The sequence below is a fragment of the Tenrec ecaudatus genome, chromosome X (assembly GCF_050624435.1).
Source record: "Tenrec ecaudatus isolate mTenEca1 chromosome X, mTenEca1.hap1, whole genome shotgun sequence".
In the NCBI taxonomy this organism is placed as follows: domain Eukaryota; kingdom Metazoa; phylum Chordata; class Mammalia; order Afrosoricida; family Tenrecidae; genus Tenrec; species Tenrec ecaudatus.
The window spans coordinates 15,896,584-15,909,760 of NC_134548.1; the positions used below are offsets into that span (position 1 = coordinate 15,896,584).

General features: G+C 48.5%; 1 protein-coding gene across 3 annotated transcripts in view; it reads right to left on the bottom strand.

The window, feature by feature from the left end:
* Window positions 1–267: 267 nt before the first annotated feature.
* Window positions 268–13,177, bottom strand: part of SH3KBP1 (SH3 domain containing kinase binding protein 1) — a 424,275-nt gene continuing 411,365 nt past the window's right edge. Inside the window, exons 15-18 of one of the 3 annotated variants that reach the window (XM_075538783.1) lie at window positions 11,389–11,517; window positions 7,804–8,069; window positions 4,008–4,071; window positions 268–3,125 (exon numbers count right to left, since the gene is read on the bottom strand). In XM_075538783.1, the coding sequence (XP_075394898.1) occupies window positions 3,084–3,125; window positions 4,008–4,071; window positions 7,804–8,069; window positions 11,389–11,517 (501 nt within the window). In that variant the 3' untranslated portion in view covers window positions 268–3,083. The remainder of the gene's footprint in view (window positions 3,126–4,007; window positions 4,072–7,803; window positions 8,070–11,388; window positions 11,518–13,177) is intronic. The other 2 variants (XM_075538782.1, XM_075538784.1) reach the window with 2 other exon arrangements.

The following is a 13,177-nucleotide window of genomic DNA, read 5'->3' on the forward strand; positions in this document are numbered from 1 at the left end:
GGGCTACAACCTAATTTAATTGACAAAGGGAGCAACAGGGACCTCAGGTTACAATACAAAAGATTGGTGGAACCTGGGGATTATTTTAAGTCTAGCTCCTGACAACTCTGAGCAGTAAGTTACATACCCTGCCGTTTTTCCAGAAAGGAGCTAGCTGCTTATGAAAGAAAATCAAACCCCATTAAGCCAAGACACACGTGAATAATAGAGACAGTTACTTTTATGGGACACTTAACAAAAATTAACAAAACACACACAAAAAACAACCCATATACTTGAGTCTGCGCCTACAGGACTGTGCATGAACAAAGGTGGCTGTATACAATTATCTAATGATTTAATAACCTTTTATGTAAAACATTTTGACCCAACTAGCATTTTCTGCTTAAATATGAATCTAAAAATTGCACAACTTAAAATTTGAAATTCACATCTGTAGCTTTTAATGGATTGTTTCTGTTCATGTGGGAATGATAGGTTTGTATGTATATGTGTTGGGGGAGGGGGGCACTATAGTCCATGTCTTGTAACCATGTTTCTGTGAGAGTTCATCAGATGGTGTAACATGGAGAAAAAATGGTTTGTATTACAAAAAAATCATTTCTCTTGGACCATGACAACTTTGAGCAAAAACGTTTCACAAAATGTCATTTTAATCATCTTTACAAAGCACAATACTTAAGACTTTTCTAAATACAACTTTAGAAAATGAAGCAAAAAATAATAATCTCCAAGAGATGCCTGGTAGAGTCCATGCTGAATGCTAAAGAATGGTTTTGAGTGATATTTCCCCAGCCTTTCCATATCCCCACGGGTCCCTTTTGCAAAGCAAAGAGTGAAGATGGGAGCTGTTTGGGTGCTCACCCAGTTCCATGATGCAGCATCCTCTTGCTGGGCAGCCTGGGAGACCATAATGAAGCTACTCATACCACCGTCTCCTAGAATGGCTCCTCCCCCTCCATGTACATAGGAAGCCAATGGCCACCATATGGGGATGATGCCAGCCCTCAATATGACACTCTACCAGTACCCCAGGAGGGTCCTCCAATCCCTCAATCCATTATAACTACACCCCTCCTCCGTATACACATTATATAAAACTAGACCATTAGACTTTTATAACCAATAAGCAAAAAATCCAAATGTCAAAGACTCCAATCCTTATTTCTCTTGCAGATGGCGGGAAATCTCTGAAGGCATCCAGTTGAATGTGGAAGTGCTTGCTTCAAAGAGTCAAGGCCAAGGGAATGTTAAGAGTGCACCCTGGAAACTTGGCATACTTGGCTCCAGATAGGCCCAGAAATCAAGGCTGCTGAGAAGGCAGTCTAGCCAAGTCAGGGTGCTCAGGGAATGAGGGTACTTTCTATATACCTTCCCTTCCCAAAGTGCCCAGCCCAGGAAGACCAGGGTCGGCCTGGGAGGGCTCTGCACACCCTCAATGGGCAGCTGTGGTAGGCCAGAGGAAGGTGAGGGGCAGAGAACGAGGAAGAGAAAGGACGAGACCTTGATTTGTACTACTTTCAGTAACATGGGGTGACACATCATCCATCATTCCTTCTGTTATCAACTCCCATTCTTTGCAATTATGCAAATCTATTGATGTTGAGTAGTTACACTGTAAAAATCAGGAAATAGACAAAACAGCGTTTTAACAACACAGAAAACACTTTTGCGCCCACTCCCCCATCTTGCCAAACAGTATGCCTTACTGTTGGCTGAAGACCAGCAAACAATGACATCGTCTCAAGGCTGAACTTTTCATTTGCAACAAAGAGAAATCGGACCAGCCAACACGGGGGTCCTTGGGAAGAAGGAAGCAAGTCCATAAAGGCAGGAGTGAGTCACCAAGGGGCTACACATCACCACGACCCTCCCCCCAATTCTGTGACCTGTGGAAGGGGAGACAAGAGCAAGGTAAAGCATATTCTGTGGCTACAGTTGACACATGGATGGACTGGTAACCCAATGCAGGAAGTAACACAACTTTCCCCCCTGTGTTCATTTGCATTTTACTTTATTTATTTTTTGCTTTCATAATGCATATTCTGTTCACGCAAAAGGTGCAAAGGGCAGGAAGCAGGGATTGAACTTGGCGGGTGACAAATCAAGCAGGGGGGACATTTCTAGTTTCATGAAAAAACCACGGAGAAAGTAAGAGTCACAGCTGGTCCCACACAGCGCTCCCAACTTCACAGCGACCTCCTCTGCAGACCGATTGGGGAGGGACCCTTTGAAGACAGTGGCCTCTAGTGGGCTTTAGTAAGTAGCTTTAAAAAAAAAAAGGCTTTTTCTTTTCTTTTTTTGTTTTTCTCTCTCTTTTTGGATCGTGGTAGCTGCATCACAAAAGCTCCAGTCCAGAGGGTGGTAAAAAGAAGGCACAGATCATTGCGAATACCAGGTTGTCTCCTTCTCATTCTGTACGTGAACTGTCGGAGAAGCTGAAATTTATCTGAGGGTGGGGGGCTTGGTTGGCAGCAGGGACAGGATGGGGATGGGTGGACTTAAGCTTGCATATGAAACAGAATCCTCAGGGGGAACCCAAAGCGAGGCAGCTTGAGGCCTGAAGCAAAGGAAAGGGACACTAAGCCCTGGACTTCCGGGTCGTACAAATGCTGGCAGGTGGGGAGATGGGTGTCTGTGACAAAACACGGGTACAAAAAATCAAAACCTTATAAAGCTTGTAAACGAAGAATCGGAAATTACATTTTATTCATGGAAAATAGCATCAAAATAGTACCACTATGGACTACACAGCCTGAGTTTTCGTGTCGCGTGAGATCTCAAAGTAGAAAAAACCGTAGCACAATTTGCTCTGCGGGAGTGGAAGTGCCAGCCCCAGGGGATGGGGTGGGGGGACGCGGCTGGTGGGGACGGGCAGTGGGGGGGGGGGGGAACGGGCAGCTTCTCCTCTGCTCTCAGATGGAATCGGTGTTGTGCTATCAAGACTTGTGTGCTAATCTGTAAAACAGGGACGTGTGTGGAGGCAAACCTTTCATCTTTTGGCACAAGGTTATTTTGGCTGGGGCGGAAAATTGGAGGCTCCGACTCAGGATGAATAATGCAACATTTCACTGATCAAGTATTCATTTTGATTGAAGAGCTTTCTTTATGTCATTCACTTCCATCTGTAGAGGAAAAGAGAACCACACACAGTCATCGGGTGCTGGCAGGGTTTCCACAGCCTGCAAGTGAATCGACCTGGTTGATTAAAAGAAGCAGCCTGACACTTTGCGGGTGAAGAGACTTCTGGAAGCTGCAGCCACTCGTGAAAGATGGCCTCTGCGCCAGGAGCCGGTGGCTGTTTGCGCTCTCAGGCAACCAAGATCCCACAGTCGTCAAAAGCAGCAGATCCACTTTCCCTGGCCAGAGGAAGTGCAGGACTACCTGGCAGGGTCGAGCTGACCCGAGGTGTCATCAAGCAGGCTCCATCGTTTCTTTACACAGCCTGGGACCCACTCACGCCTGAGAACACGCGTGCATGGAAGCGGAACCACATTTCTGCCAGGAGCGCGCAGGGTGGCATCAGAGCGCAGAAAGGCAGAACTCTGACGACTTGACAGGCCTGGCGTGGCCACCAGGGAGAACAAGAGAGCCGGAGAGCAAGTGTGGGCAGCTGTGGTCCCTGGAGCCCTGGTGATCATATCAGAAAGCAGCTGGCAGCAGGGCCTCTCTAGTGCCACGCCCAGCAGTTACTATAACTACATCTCCTGGAAGCTGGTGGAACTTTCCACAGAGCAGATGTTGCAGATAAACCCCAATGAGAAACTGGCGGGGGGGGGGGGGGGGGGGGAGGTTTACTCATGCTTCCCTTGCTCAAGACTTCCTGTACCCCGGGAGGGAGCGATGTGCTGTGAAGCTGCCACATCTTAAGAAAACCATCCGGGGAGTTGGTTTAAACCTACAGGGAGATAACCATCATTTCCCCCCTCAAATTCAAGCCTCGGTGCTGCTCCCACCTCCAAATGAGCCTCTAGACCTGAAGGACAGCAGGCCTTGGAGGGACCCACCTGCAACCGCAGCCGGATTTTCTTCTCTTCATCCAACTCCGACAATAACTGCTTAATCTCTCGTCTGGAAAGCAAAGGGCAATAACATTAAAGCCAAGCCCAGACTTACCCGGAGAGAGATAAGCACCATTTATATTATTACTTCGGAGCCCTGGTAGCATAGTGGCCATGAGCTGGGCTGCTAACTGCCAGGGTAGCAGTTCGAAAACACCAACTGCTCCTCGGGAGAAAGACAAGGCTTCCTACTCTTGTCAAGAGTTCCAGTCTCTTCAACCTGGTGCTCCAAGATGTGAATGCAACATACCGGCATGAAGCAGGGAATCAGTAGAGAGGTCTGAGGGGTGGACCCCAATCCCAACTACACAGATACCTGCCCCACTGCCCAGAAGAATTTATTTCAGAGGACAGCACTGAAGCTGCAGCTTAGGGAGAGGGACATGTCTGATCAGAGCACAGGGGAGCAAATGAAGGGGGAGGAAGAGATAGTGGATCACATCCTGGTCCACCAAGCCTTGACGACGAGATTCCCACTCAGAGCAGCCAATCCACAGAGAAGACCATGTGGCCGGCCCCACTATGAGACATGACATCTCTCACTGACCCATACCCTTACAGGTTACAACACTGGAGACACAGTATGGGAATTGCACCCGATCTGATCCCACCACACCGAGGCAAAACACTAAGGATGTTCAATAGAACAGCTAGGGGAACAGAGCGACAAAGTCCCCAGGGAATACCAAAAATAGACTTTGGGGCCAGGGCTTGGCATCCCATCAGACTCGACCAGAAAACATTCCTAAAGGCCAACAAACAATCCTTGAACTAACTGCAAGCTTTTCTTTTTTGGTTTTTGTGTTGTGTTTTTTTGTTTCTTTTTGTCATTGGTTTTTTTGTTGTTGTTTTGTTCTCTTTTGTTGTTAGGTTTTGCTCTGTCTTGTTTTTGTGCATGCTATTATCTCCACAGGTCTATCTAAATAAGATAGGCTGGATGAACACTCTGGAGGAGAAAACAGTTCCGGGGGACATGGGAGAGGGGGAGGTGGGGGAAAAGGAAGTGATGTTAACAAACCCAGGGACAAGGAAAGAACAAGTGATCCAAATTGGTGGTGAGGAGGGTGTAGGAGGCCTGGCGTGATCAAGGGCAATGTAATTGATAGGAATTACTGAAACCTAAATGAAGACTGAGCATGATAGTGGGGCAGGAGGAAAGTCAAAAGAAATAGAGGAAAGAGCTAGGAGGCAAAGGGCATTTATAGAGGTCTAAATAAAGGCATGCACATATGTAAATATATATATATATATATATATATATATATGGATTGGGAAATAGATCTATGTACATATATTTATAGGTTTAGTATTAAGGTAGCAGATGGACATTGGGCCTCCACTCAAGTACTCCCTCAATGCAAGAATACTTTCTTCTATTAAAGTGACATTCCATGATGCTCACCTACTGATACAATCACTAAAGACAAAGCGGATGCATAAGCAAATGTGGTGAAGAAAGCTGATGGTGCCCGGCTATCAAAAGAGATAGCCTCTGGGATTTTAAAGGCTTGAAGGTAAACAAGCACCCATCTAGCTCAGAAGCAACAAAGCCCGCATGGAAGCACACTAGCCTGTGTGATCACGAGGTACCGAAGAGATCAGTTATCAGGCATCAAAGAACAAAAAAATCATATCATTATGAATGAGGGGGAGTGCAAAGCCTATCCGTAGGCAGCTGGACGTCCCCTTATGGAAGGGTTGCAGGGAGATGAGCCAGTCAGGGTGCAAGGTAGCAATGATGAAACATACAACTTTCCTCTAGTTCCTAAATGCTTCTTCCATACCCACTATCATTATCCCAATTCTTAGACCAGAGGATGTACACTGGTACAGATAGGAGCTGGAAATACAGGGAATCCAGGACAGATGATCCCTTCAGGACTAGTGGTGTGAGTGGTGATACTGGGAGGGTAGAGGGAGAGTAGGCTGGAAAGAGGGAACTGACCTCCTCCCTGGGGGACGGACAACAGAAAAGTGGGTGAAGGGAGACATCGGATAGGGCAAGATATGAAACAATAATAACTTATAAATTATCAAGGGTTCATGAGGGTGGGGGGAGTGGGGAGGGAGGGGGAAAATGAGCTGATGCCAGGGGCTTATGTGGAGAGCAAGTGTTCTTAGAATGATAAGGGTAAAGAATGTACAAATGTGCTTTATACAATTGATGTATGTATGGATTGTGATAAGAGCTATATGAGCCCCCAATTAAATGACTTAAAAAAAAGAGTTCCAGTCTCAGAAACTCACAGGGGCAATTCTGCCCTGTCCTATATGAGTCGGCATCGACTCGACGGCAGAGAGTTTGCTTTGGGGTTTTTTTGTTTGTTTTATGGACCAAACATTGTTAGTTTACACTGTTTTTAAAAATTAGTTGCCAAGACAAAAATGTGCCACTATTTCTTGGCTTCTGAAACTAGATGCCACAAAATGTTAGGTAGAGAATTTGGCCCCAGGATGGAATGTGGACTTGGAGTTCAGTTAAGACTTTATGGATGATATGATGGGTGACGGTGTTTTACATTTGGGAAAGGGTGTGATGATGTCATTTAGCAGCTATGTCCAGATGGATCAATCACCCCATGATGTGGTCACCCAATCAGTTGTGAAGGGTTTAGGGTGATTACAACCCTGATAAGATGTAAGAGGAGAGTCCTTGGGGCATGACCTGAATCACTTCTTATCTGAAAAGACATAAAAGGGGAGAGAAGGGAGCAGAAAGCAAGAGACCTGGCTTGCCAAGGCTCACCAAGAGAGAACTGAGAACAGAGTGTGTCCTTTGGACCTGGGGTCCCTGAGCTGAGAAACTCCTATCTACAGAGGAACACTGATGACAAGCCTCCTCCTAGAGCAGTTGCCCCGAAATTGGACTGCTAGCCGCCTACCTTGTGAAAGAACATATTTCTGTCAAGGCCATCCACTTGGGGTAGTTCTATGGCAGCCCTAAATAACTGAGACCAGATCTGACCACAAAGCACTGCAGGGCCTCCCAAACCAATGGGAAGAAGCCAAGCAAAGGACCAGGGCTTGTACATAGCCCCAGGTCTTGCTACCACCACGCCTGGGCACCTTGTGATCCAAGGCTGCCCCACATGGCCCAGCATGTACACTTGCTGGTCCCCCTGCCTCTCAGGTACTTGGCAGTCCTAGTTCATCTTTCACAACCCTCTTCAGGAAACACTTTAGGACGCTTTCCTGGAATCGCTCAAGAGTGAGCTAACTGAGCACTAGACTTTGTAAGCCCCAGTTTGCCTCAGCGAAGGGCCTTCCTGTTTCTGATCTTTGCACGCATATTGTCACAGCATATGGCATTGGGTGGAATTTTTTTCTTTTGCTGTCAGGCCTCTCCCTGCACCTCTGTGGTAGGGCGTGTGTGAGCACATATTGCATCTTGGTTATTAAAGATGCCTTTTGTCTTTTTCATGCAATATGGTCCCTAAGTGCAAGCCAATCAGTTTATCTGGTGTGGCTATCTGGCTGATTGTGGAGAGCAGCTGGCTGTCAGATGGATGGACTGAGGGAGGCACATGCGGACTTGGTGGTGTGAGAGGTCGCAGGAATTGGCCCATTAGCACCCTGCAGGCTATATCAGGCCCTAGAACTCTATTCTTCACACCCCACCCAGGTGGCACCTGCACACAGTAGGCCGTGAACAGGAGGTGCTGTCTTTAGAGAAGTTTCTTGGTCCCCCCTCCATCCCCCGAACTCCAGCATAGAGCAGGGGCGGGGAGGGGCTTGCACTCACTTCTGCTGGTCCTTCATGGTCTCGATGATGCTCCTCAGCTCTCGGACCTGGGTCCTCAGCTCCTCCACGGCCGCCTGGCTGCTGGCCGCGGGCTCCATCTTTGGTTTTCCTTCCGCGCCAAACAGAGACGGCGAGTTGGCTCTGTGTCCGACTGTTCCCAAAGAGGATGACATGGGGGAGGGCACCGTGGCAGACAGCGGGGCTGGCCCGCTGCCTGCAGCCATGACGCCTGGCTTGGGTGGCAGGGCAGCTTTGTTTTCAGACACCTGTGGAGACAGAGAAAAGAGGGTACTGTGGGGGGGGGCGCATATCCTTTGCCCACATCACTACCCGCCTCTTTCCTTAGTGCCCCTTACAGGGCCTCCTTGACCACCGTTCTGGGCAGGGAGTCACCGATGGGCTCATCAGGCTTGGAAGCAGGCAGCCACTCTCCCTTAGGTTGCTCAGAGCCCGTGTGGTGCGCACAGAGGGACAGGCCGAAACCACAGTGCAGCGGAGGGGGCAACTCAGCAGAGGGAGTAGGCAGGCAGAGCCCGGCAGGGAAACGCATGAAAAGGGACAGCCATCAGAGGAGGATGAGGAGGGGCCGAGACTGGAGGGGTGGCCGGAATAGGCCTGTCTAGGCAATGGAAAGGAACTCTAGGGGCAGAGGCCTAAAACCCACAGCACAATTCGTTGTTTCTAGAAACAGGTGGTTCAGTATGGCTGGAAAGGTCCAAGGGGCAGGAGCGCGGTCGGGAGGGCGGTGGCAAGGGCTTGATGCCGAATTAAAAAGACTACGTCAAGCTAGGACGAAGAGCAGCTTGAAGGCCTGGATGAAGAAGATTTCCGTCGGAGGTACTCTGACTTTAAGAAGCCTGAGGGCGAGCCAAGAGGCGTGTCTCATGGGCAGGGGCAGCGTTTGGGAGCTTGAGCGGGGGCCAGAGAAAGCCAGTCAGGAGAGGTGGAGGAAGCCAAGGTCTGAGGGCTAATAGAGCCCTGGAGGGGAAAAGGCCCAATGAGGACGTATCGCTGAAGCATCTCCAAGCTCAAGAGGTGAGAAAAGAAAGACAACACAGCAAGACCGGAAGAGGAGTCCAAGCTATAGGAGCCTCTTTCAGAGATGTTTCCAGTAGGAAAAAAATGGTAGACTAAATGCTGAGAGGAAAGGAGGCCATTTGGGTCGAGCAGTGAGGTCGGAGAGGGGAGGGAGCAGCCTGCAAGCTTTGGGCTCTCTTTCTGGAGATGCGGATAAGGAAGGGAGGTGGGGAGGCAGGTTGTCCATGCAGACACCTCAAGACACAGCCAAGGAAGGGGCTTTTTTTTGCCTTCAAAGATGATACACATTGGCTCTGAGAGAAAGCCAATGGAGGGGCAGGCCGAAGGCTAAGAGGACAGATGGGGAAGACTGGTGGCACAGGGTCACAGGAGGGAGGAGAGGGGACTCAGGGCAGGAGATGGAAGGGGAGTTGCGGCTGAGAGGGAGGAGGGAAAGTAGCCTGCGAAGGTGGCAGGGATCCCAATCCCTGTCCTATCTCGCCTCCATATAGATACGTGACAGGGAGGATGTAGAACGGGGTAAAGTTTGGCATCAGCAGGAGCCATTCAAAGGCTGGCCCAGTGAGAGGGGAGAGAGGATCCTGGCTGTGCTAGAAAGAGTGGCCTGGCAGAGGGAGCAAAGGCAGATGAGCCACCCCTGCCAGCCTCTCTACTTGCCCGCCCACCTGCCACCCAATTTTTGCTCTCTGCAATCCCCCCAGGCAGGGCCTCTGACTTAGAAGGAGTGCAATCCTCAAATTCACTGCCATTGAATGGATTCCGACCCAGAGCGACCCTATGGGACTGTGTAGCACTCACTGCCTCTGTGGTCTTCTGAGACTGTCACTCTTTAGGGAGTAGAAAGCCTCGTCTTTCTCCCATAGAGTACCTGGTGGTTTCAAACTGCAGAACTTGCGGGTAGCAGCCCAATGTGTAACCACAATGTGTATGCAACGAAGGCTGCTTCCAGAGAAGAGGAACTGATATTGGCATTGATGTCACAGGCCAGACTTTGGTGTGAGTGACAGGCCCATGCATTCTACCGAGAAGGAAACTGAGGTTTAGAGAGGTAGGCGAGTAACCCTGTAAGTCTCATAGGTTAGAATCCACAGCAGAACAATGGGGCTTAGTTCCTTCTGTATTCTTCAGACCCCTGGTGCCTAGTACAGTGGCCAGCTGCCGCTGTCTGGAGTTACAAACTTCCTATTCCGGGCTCCTGCTTTTCCCAATTGCCACCCGTGAAAAGCTGCTGTCTGCCAGTAGGTGTCGCTGTCGACCCACCTCAGGGATGGCTGACAGCACGTGGTATGTGCGCCCTGGGAGTCACCAGAGGACATGGGGCTAGACCAGATTTCTGCGAATGGAAGCTGTGCCCAAGGAATGATTCAGTTCTGTGGATAATTACAATTGATCTATTTAATAGGATCATCTTTTGACTTACTGAGTAATATTTTTAAGGAAATCCATACTTGTAAATTCTTAAATCAGACCCTCCCTAACCTTTGATTTCTCTCTAAGCCCCACTTCAAATGCTTTAAAAACGGCTACCGTTTTTTGCTCCTAGCTAGAAAGGTGTTATAATACATACAGATAAAAATTCCCACCGAATAGGTTCCCTTACCATGAGAGAATGCAATTTTAAAATCTTGCCCCCTAGTCACAAGAAGAAGAGAACTTGTACTTGCACTTCCAAATCTACCCACAATAGTGAAATGATGTTTTCTTTATTTCTCTCACAAACCAATACTTTAAAACAGCTCTACTATTACCTACAGGAGCCCTTGTGGTGTGGTGTAGTTGTGATCTGCAAAGTAAGCAGTTTGAAACCACCAGCCGCTCCTTGGGAGAAAGGTGGGGCTTTGTTACTCCCAGAATCTCAAAAGGACAGTCCTACCCTGTCCAGTAGGGTCACTATGAGTTGGCATTAACATAATGGCAGTGTCTTTGTAAAAAAATACTATACTCTGGACATGCAGTGAAATTAAGATGCTTTCATGCTCTAAATGCACCTTGAAACCCAAATCCAAACCCACTTTGCTTGAAAACATCTCATCTGTTATTTGCACAGACTATTTGCCTGATGTGATTTCAGACACCACCAGCTTAGTAACAGATGTCAAGATCCATGAGCAGAGGGCAGAGTATTTAATATACTAAGCACCTGTAGGCTTTTAAAGTTGTTGTTTTGGATGTTGGCAGCAGCGGTGGCGGTGATGGTGGTGGTGGTGGTGTGTGTGTGACAGAGAGAGGGTAGGAAGGAGGGAGGGAGGGACAGACAAACAGTTTGCGGGGGGCAGAAAACAACAATGCAGGGAGTAAACAACTGAACCTGTGTCTCAGAGACCCTGCCCACCTCTGAGGCTGTCACTGAAGTATGACAAATGCCCACATCTTCTGCCCACCCTGGTTTGGTTGACAAGATACATAGCCACATAGGAATGGGTGTGAATGTAAGGAAGAGAAGAGCAGACCGTCCTTAGAGACCTTCGAAGTCTGCCAGCAAAGCCTGCGTGGAAAGCAGGCTCCTCTGCGGCCAGGATACCTAGTTGTGGTTGCTGGGTCACTTACTTGGGATATGGTAACAGTCTTTGAAGTTTTCCTGGATGAGTCTGCTCCTCTGTGTGCAAGTGAAAGGTGTTCCTCTTTGTCGTCTTCTGGACTTGGAGAGTCAAAGATGTCAGGGCTGGAGAGGGACGACTGGATAAAGCAAAAGAAAACACAGTGAGACAGGGCTAGGGAGGGAAGGTGGACATTTGGACTGATCATGTAAGGAGTCCATAGCAACATTGTGGGACTTCATTCCCCAGAAACCCTGTGACCCCCACAGGAAGTTCTGAAAATTCTCCTGTGCATGAGGGAAACCTTAAAAAAATGCTTGGTACGCATGAGGGTGGGACAAGGAATACTGAGGCCGGCCATGCTGGCTGGTAAGGGCTTCTTCCTCTTAGAAGTCTCTAAATAAAATTCTCTTGTGATGCCCTATCTTCCAAAAGTAAATCTTTCCTCTAGGAAGACTCACTGGAATAAAAACCAAAACAACTCACTGCCATCAAGTCAGTGCTAACTCATATCGACCCCCCTGTGGGTTTCTGAAACTGTAACTGCTTATGTGAGTTGATAGCTCAGCCTTTCTCTTGTGGAGCTGCTGGTGGGTTTGAACTGCTGACCATGGGATCATAGCCCAAAGTGTAACCACTACACCACCAGGGCTTCTCACTTTAGTAAGACAAGAGCCTGAATTCCAGTAACATTGGTATCATGAGGGAGAAGTAGAAGGCTTTCTACTCCTATAAATCATTATAGTCTTAGAAACCCGCAGGGGCAGTTCTACCCTGGCCTATAGGGTCGCTGTGAGTCAGCATCCACTCTATAGTGGTGGGTTGGGTTTGGGTTTTAGGATCATGCAGCATACTTTTCAAAGTATTTCTCGGCGCTTCTATTTTGCCTTCTCGGCGCTTCTATTTTGCCTTCTCGGCATCACTCCAGGAAGCAGAAAGTGTGCGGTAATCTGTAGATCACCCAGCTGGTTAGTGGCAGAATTGAAAATAAGAAGCATGGTTTCCTAAAATAGGGATCTTTCCACAGGTCCCCAATTTTTTTCCAGGGATGTCCGTCCATTAAGTCACCTGCTCCAGCGCCCATCCTCCTGGCAGTCCAGTGGGAAAGGACAGACAGGTCAACAGGAGGTTGCTTCGCACTGCCCTTGACTCCATCCCTCCTCACACCTGTCCTGGGATCATGAAACCTATTGCCTCCTGAAGGGCCTGAAAGGACTGGTGTGCAGGGAGCCTCTTTCCAGAAGAAAGGGATCAACGGGCCTGCTGCCCAGGGTCCTTACCCTCAGAGCCCAGGTCTGCTGCGGTGCAGCGAACTTGACCCTCCTGTGACCCCTGCTGCCAAACCTCTGCCCTCCTCACTGGGGATAATCAATATCCGTTTGGAGTCCCTATGTGCTGAGGTAGAATCACAAAATAACCTCCTGTTGGCGAAATACCCCTGCCCTCTCTGTCTCACTGGGAAGATCAAATGAGATGGATGAATGCGAGATGAGTCACTGGAATTCACTTAGTCAAAAACGATTACGGTACTAGAATGTCCCTATTCCGTACAAAGTAGATGACATGAAGAGTTTCCAGCGCATGGAGTCATTTTGAAAACAAGAACCTTCCAGAGTTATCTTTGGGTTAGTTCATATTCTGCCTCCTCTTTCTATTTCCTAGGGTGGAAGGTTAGTCCTGTTTAGCTTCCCCACTCGGTGCCCCTGGAGAACAATTACACCCACCAGGACTGTTGTTTTTGTTCCCTTTACTCCACTTACTCAGGCGGAAACCTAATGCATTTTAGGAAAGTTGTTAAG